Source organism: Gossypium raimondii, chromosome 10 (assembly GCF_025698545.1).
Source record: "Gossypium raimondii isolate GPD5lz chromosome 10, ASM2569854v1, whole genome shotgun sequence".
NCBI classification, from domain to species: domain Eukaryota; kingdom Viridiplantae; phylum Streptophyta; class Magnoliopsida; order Malvales; family Malvaceae; genus Gossypium; species Gossypium raimondii.
In genome coordinates this window covers 50765370-50772520 of record NC_068574.1, presented here as the reverse complement: position 1 = coordinate 50772520, position 7151 = coordinate 50765370, and the positions used below count along the sequence as shown (strand labels likewise).

At 34.9% G+C, this 7151-nt stretch overlaps 1 protein-coding gene across 1 annotated transcript; it reads right to left on the bottom strand.

The window, feature by feature from the left end:
• Positions 1-595: 595 nt before the first annotated feature.
• On the bottom strand, positions 596-3549 carry LOC105777933 (protein trichome birefringence-like 4). Its single transcript, XM_012601462.2, has 5 exons — positions 2592-3549; positions 1951-2143; positions 1644-1837; positions 1400-1558; positions 596-1315 (listed from the first exon to the last, which is right to left on the bottom strand). The coding sequence occupies exons 1-5, from the start codon at positions 3323-3325 to the stop codon at positions 937-939; spliced, it is 1659 nt and encodes a 552-aa protein (XP_012456916.1). The 5' UTR covers positions 3326-3549; the 3' UTR covers positions 596-936.
• Positions 3550-7151: the final 3602 nt, after the last annotated feature.

Genomic DNA, 7151 nt, shown 5'->3' with positions numbered 1-7151 from the left:
GTCATATGTACTTCATGCTAACGTATGAAGACTAATTTTTAACAGTAGAAATGGATAAAAAATTTAACAGAATGATTGGTTTACTCTTTGATATAATGTATAAAAACTAATTTACCCATTTTTAAGTAGAAGGGATAAAATACAATTCGACTCCTATTATAAAGGTATCTACAGTACTTTTACCTATTTGATATATAATCCTTGGCAGCTGCTATCAAATACATGTATTTACTCAGACTTAAAAATTGGTTAAATACATATATTTGTGGATGTATTTAAAGGGTTCTTTAAAATTCATAAGTAAAAATACCACATAGGCACTTGTACTAGGAATCAAATTACATTTTGTTCCATTTACTAAAAAAGGGAAAATTGATCCATTTACTTCAAATCGAAGAGTAAACTAGTCTTTTTTATTAAAATTTCCATCAATTTCTACTATTAAAAATTGGAGTTGCTGACGAAGTAATCTAACCTCATTCTAGTTTAAACAGTGTACAAACTCGGATTTCGGATTTAATTCCGAAACTAATGATCCTAATCTCAACCGATATCCGTTTCTAGCAGTTCCTCATCGATTAAAAGATCAGTAACATGAACCCAAAAGCATATAGATCAAAATCAAATAACATGATCAAGATATTACAAACTAATTTCAACTCATATTACAAGTGGTAATAAACCGAAACACAATGTTCAATAACAACTTCATGAAAGACTATAGGACACTAGCAATTTGACTTTAAAGAAGTGAAACCGGTTAGAGGAAAGCTTATGAACAATTATAATTAACAGCTTTTACGGAGAATTACATTATTTTACACTTCTCTCTAAGAACCGAACTTTTCACTGATGAATATGGCATGTACGTACGCTAATCGATCATGACAAAACTAGGGACTAACTAATAATTTAAAAAGTTCGACTGCATTCATTTTACCTATGATTTCTCTGTTGTTGTTTTGGTTTCAGAAGTTGTTGCTGATAACTTTCATGTTTGATAAGGAGTTGAGTGTATACTAGCTCGTTCCAAGTATCAGGAACACCGGGGAGGCACCAGTGGCTGCAATCCTGGATTCTAGTAGGTGAAGTTTTCTCTTCCTCAGTTAAGTTCTGCTTCCTGTAAACCGATGGATGAGCATCCTTCCGGAAACCAGTCATCCTTGAAACATTAAGATACAAGACCGGATTAGTCATGCCATTTATCACTGACTCGAAAATTCGCATTTTTGATGGATATTTCTTCAAGTACTTCTCATTTGTAATAGGTTCGGTTTCACCGTGGCATTGCCCTCCAGAGTTCCACCTTCCACCCCTGGGAACAGGAAACAAGAATTAAAGCCACTCAGTTCCAAATTTCAGGGTTCAACCTAACATATTCTTTCGATGTTCGATTTACCTGAAATGTGATGCAGAAAACCCCCTGAAGAAAACAAGGGTCTTCGTAGAATCTATATTAGTATCTATCCATTTTGCCCACGTGGTCAAAGCTTTTCGAAAGGCTACTTTAACATGTAATCGGTTATAGATAGTGTTCCCCTCTTGATAGTAACTGTTCCTGCAAATCGCTTAAAACCGTTAAGAGCTCCTACTTTAAGATTATTTATCTTATCATATGAATAAATTGGTAGCATTAACAGTACCCTTTCGAAGTTTTATCATGAGTCCACCAATGTCCGGTATTGAAAATGAGAACATCGGCATCTTTGTACTTATCAGCTGATTTATCAATCATATCAAGTCTAAGTGTTTCCTTCTTTGATCCATTTCTCCAGACCATTTCCCATTCTTGAACTAAAAATGCTGAACGGAAGTACTCAATTGAGCAATTATAACCCTGCTCATTCATTCATCCGAAATTAGTATATATCAAAATCAAGGAAACAACTCCAAGTACTGCAAAACTGCAGTTTGTCTATGTCTGAAGGAAAGGATAAAAGATGAACATACTTTGAATATAATGGAGTGAGAACCCCCTTTTCCTAATTCCTGCTTGCCGGAGACCTCGAAAACACTGCTTTTCTCCTCAACGGAGTTTCTAAGGATACAAACCAGAGATTCCCACATATTCCGACCAAGTGAATCGCCAACAAAAACTAATCGCTTCCCTCTCAATAATTCCAGCATATGCTTGCCATTCAACCTGCATGACAACTCCACCCAAAACCAATCTAAGTAAAAAACCAACAATAAATAAGCAATTATTTCCAACAAATATCATTAAAAACTGCATACATACATACATACATACATATATATATATAAAGATCATTTCCAACAAATATCATTAAAAACTACATATGAACATGAAGAAATTAGAACCACCAGTAATAGATGCAAATTATCACAATTCATTCTCATATAATATAAACTCTACCCTAAGCCAATCTAACCAAGACAATGACAAAAATGAACTAATACACACGCGCACATATATATAAATATATAAAGATACATTATCAACAAATATTATAAATACACATGAAGATGAATTAGAACCACCAGGGTATATGCAAAATTAGCAGAATTCAATTATATATAAATGAACCAACAAAATTTAGATTTAAAAATGAGAACTTTGGTGAATTTACCTTGGTAAGATGCATTCATTGGGTTGCCATCTGTATTTCTCATACCCCCTATCAGGCCTACCATTAACAAAGCAATTGAAAGACTCACCAATATATGGACAAGTCCCTGGTGCATAAAGAGGGTAAAAATCATCTCTCACCCATTTCCCATCAAATATTCTACATTGATTTATTATTTCCACAAAATCACCCTTCCTTTGCTTCTCAAGTAATTCATCAATGCTTCCATCCACCAACTCTTTCCCACTTTCTTTAAAATCCAAAGGCCGAGAAGGGCTTCCATGAATGATATTTCCATTAGCATTTAAAACCTTTTCAGCTAATTCTTTCCCACTTTCTGCAGGAATCTCAGAAAGGGTTCCATTAGTACCTTCACTTGACAAAGAAGAATCATTTTTCCCATGAAATCTTTCAGATTCCCGAGAAATCTGAGAAGGGTGTTCCTGGAATGGAGAAAAGGGGAGTGGGTAGTGATTGGATTGGGAAGAATTGGGGAGAAAGTGAGAGAAATGGGAGGAAAACTGGGATCTGTAAAAGGAACTTCGAAGCAGGCTTTGAAGGCGAGGAGAAGAGTAAGAAGATGGATTTAGAAATACTAAAGTTGTGAAACCAATGACAAAAACGGAAGTGAAAGTAAAAGCAAAAGCCACCCTGTTTTTTGTTGTCACGACAGAGAATTTGTTCGAATTTAGTGTTCCTGTCAGTGTCGGTGATGGGTAATTTGGGTCAGCCATTGCAAGACCAGAAGGAGAGCATTCGGCTTAGAAACGAAGATCGGTTTCTTCTATTTTGGAAAAATCTAATGATAGTGAGTGGAAATCGGGAAATCTCATTTACTTGTAAGAATTTTATTAAATTCAGCATCCCATTTTCTACATGAGAATTCTATAAATAGTTAAATACTGCGCTTGGGTGGACTCAGATGTAGGACTCTTGTTCCAACCCATCTTTACAAACTTCTTTTCAATATGATTCATCTGGAGAATTTAAATACAAAAAAGTTATAATCTTTTGTTATTCAATGATATTTTTTTGATGTCCTCTACTTTAAGATTTGAACTTGCGATCTTCTATTTATTCAACTATTTATTGTTGTTAAGTGACACTTTTAATTAATATAATCCTCAATTTTTATACGTTTTCAAATCATTATCCAAAGTCCAATATTCATCCCACCAAAATTAAGTAAAATATTAAGGCATTTAATCCAAATTTATAAAACATTAAAACGTTATGATCCATAATCCAAACTAATTAAAACATTTCATTTTACTCATTTTTGGATTTCGGCCGGTTGTTCTAAGTTTCGGCTTTTTTCATTTTGGGCCCTGAAAACTGGGCCAAAACCATAAAAAGCTATTCGACAAGTTATAATTGGTTCTCAATTTGCGATTCAACTATAGTTCAAATAGTCTAATCCCTCTTTCTAGATTGATGTACGGTCAATTTTTAATCTAATTAACCGATCCAATTTAAACAACTATGATAAGCTTATTCCAACTCCAACTATTGCTTGAAGAAATTGAGAGTTGCACCAAAGTACGGCCCCTTAGCACATAAGCTTGTAGCCAAGCAATCCATACGTGCTGATTGAGAGCTCATATATGTTAGATAGCACAAGCATTATTCCAACTAAATAGCTCTTCCAAATCTAACCCCCTTTCTATTTTGGCGTGCACGCTGAGCTCCATTCTGCTTTACCACCCTTTGCTGCCTCATGCTTCCCTTTCCACAAAAAGTAACACACAATCAATTAATGTACTAATCTTCGCTCCTCATTTTCTTTTTAAAATTTACAAGTACAATTACGGGGTAATCATAGTTGTCAAAACCACTTTTTTTGATAAAAGAGTCGACTTAGATTTTGAAAAACGAAAACAAGTATGGGAGTCGCCACCAATCTTTTTTGATGAGGTGTGATCGGGTCACCTAGTAAAACAGTTGTTTAATAAATAGTTTGAATTTATTAAAATAATGCTTTTAGTCTGCAAAATTCTGAAAAACGGGTTCAGGAGTTGGTTACGTACGAGGAAGGATTAGCACCCTCGTAACGCCCAAAATTGATACCTAGTTGATTAATTAGTGTCTTAGTGTCGATAATTGAAAACTTTGAAGAGATTTAAAATACGATCGTTTGTTAAAAAATTTTGAGAAAGGAGCATATTTTGCGTTAATCGAGAAAGAGAATTACGTCCCGTAAGTTAGGACACAATGTCTTAAGCCCCGATACGAGAATGAATGCCGAAAAATTTACTTATTTGGAAGATATTCGATTATCTCGATTTTAGAAAAGAAATCAAGTCCCGTAAGTTAGAATACAATCTTTTAGAACACAATCTTTTATTAACTCCCAAGATTATTAAAAACTTATGTTTAAAAAAGTTTCGTGTAGTCGGATTTATCGAGAAAATCGAAAACCCGTAAGTTAGGGAACGACCTTTCGAATCTCAAAATACGACATATCGCTTATTTAAAAAGTTTATGTATTGGATAATGATTAATGTAACACGATTTTATAGTAAAATGTAAAAATAAATCACGGTGCTAATATGCATAACAAAACAATAACGAATGCGATAATATAAACGATAATAATAAGAGAAAATAAAAATAAAAATAAATAATAAGATAAATAATGAAAGAAATAAAATAAAACAAACTAATTATATAAAAAAGGAAATAAACAAATAAAACTAAAAAATTGAAAATAAGCAAATAAATAAAAAGAATAAAGAAATATTAAATAAAACTATTTAAGAAAATGATGAATATAATAATAGTAATAATGATAATAATAATAATAATAAATGGACAATAAAAAAATTAATAGGATTTAGGGGATAGATTTTAAAATAAAATATAAAAAAAGGATGATAAAGGACAAAAGTAAAGCGCGCGCCAAGAAGGAGGAACTAAATGAGAAATTATTCCCTGTCCCAAAACGACACTTTTTCAAATGTTTGCCCTTTTAAAACGGTCTAAGGACCACATTGAGAGAAAAATAAAAGTTTTTGGCAAAATTGAAAATAAAGAAAATATGATAGGATCTAATCGTAACCAGTCTCAAAAACAGAAGGACTAAGGACGCAAATAACCTCTTTGTCCAAAAAACACGCTGATCCTAGGCGGTTCAGGTTGGGTCGGTCCGGTCCAGGTCAAAACGACACCGTTTTGACGTCTATGTACACTGACCCAAAACGGCGCCGTTTCATGCGCCTATATAAGTCAAAAAAATTTTACAAAAAATCATTTTCAACCTCCTTTAAAAAAACCAAAGAAAATCCTCTCAACCTTTCTTTCCCTCACCGGGCACCGGCCTAGGGTCCGGCCATCGGCCGTCGCGTCGGCCACCGATCACCGACGACGGCACTGCCGTACGCGGTGGCTGGAAAATAACGAAGAACCCTCTTTCACTATTTCGACCCTCCTAAAACTGAATTCGGACCCGAAATTCCTGAAATCCTCACGAAAGCGACTCGAAAGTAAAGTCAACCTTTCGGCTTCCGATCACTTTTCATCGGAAGTGACCACCTCAGTCGTTCTCGGCGATGGAGCGCGAAGGTTTGCTTTCTAAACCTCTCTTCTGTTGTTTTTTATATTCTATTTAAAAAAATGAATCTATCCGAAAAAAATAAAAAAAAAACCACATTTAAAAAATGCTATTCTGTTTTTGATTGATACTTGAATGTTCAATTCTCTGTGTTTTTTTTTGTATTCCCAAAAATCCCCCTTTTACAATCGTTTTACCATGGCTTTATAACCGATTTTTACACATTTTTTAATCAATTTTTCTACTATTTCGTACTTGTTATTGCATGTTGTTGTTCTTGCATATTGCTTCTTCTTTGTAGGGGTGGCAAAGGAGTTGGTGATGGCAGAGGCTAGAAGCAGCGGCTAGGGCTTCTGTTCTTTATTTTTTTGCTGAAAATAGTTTAGGTTTTGGGCTTGTTGGTTCATTAAGGTTTTTTTATTATTTGGGTCATTTGTAATTGGTCTTGGGCTTGATGGACTTTTTTTATGGTTTGGTTTATTTTGGTATGAGCCCAGACAGAATTGGACCCTTACAGCTGCCCCTCTTTGCTCGTTGTTGTGTAACAAGAATGGAGCAAAGACTTTTAAGATGGACCAATTTTGTCCGGTCTCACCAAATCTCGACTTCTTTGGGTGCTTCTCTTCTCCAGGTAGCATCATTCCAGTCCATTGCGTCTTGTTGCTTCGATCCAGTCCACTACGTCTTGTTGTTTCGATCCACTCCACTACAACTTCAGATAGATACGATTTGTACCCTCAACCTACTCTGCCGCAACTTCAGGGGGACGAGATTTTTTGTTTTAATCTGCTCCACTGCAACACCAAGGAAATAAGATTTGCTATCTTCAGTCTGCTCCGCTACAACTTCAAAGAAATACGATTTGTACCCTCAATCTACTCTGCCGCAACTTCAGGAGGATGAGATTTGTGGTTCTAGTCTGCTTCATTGCAACGTCAGAGAAATAAGATTCGCTGTCTTCAGTCTGCTCCGCTGCAACTTCAGGGAGATAATGCTGGTGGCTTTAATCT

Excerpts from the sequence above, each read along its gene's own strand:
- LOC105777933 (XM_012601462.2), bottom strand. The coding sequence starts at position 3,325 with ATGGCTGACCCAAATTACCCATCACCGACACTGACAGGAACACTAAAT. Across the intron at positions 1,838-1,950 it reads CTCACTCCATTATATTCAAA|GGTTATAATTGCTCAATTGA; the intron begins GTATGTTCATCT and ends ATGAATGAGCAG. Across the intron at positions 1,559-1,643 it reads CATGATAAAACTTCGAAAGG|GAACAGTTACTATCAAGAGG; the intron begins GTACTGTTAATG and ends AGCGATTTGCAG.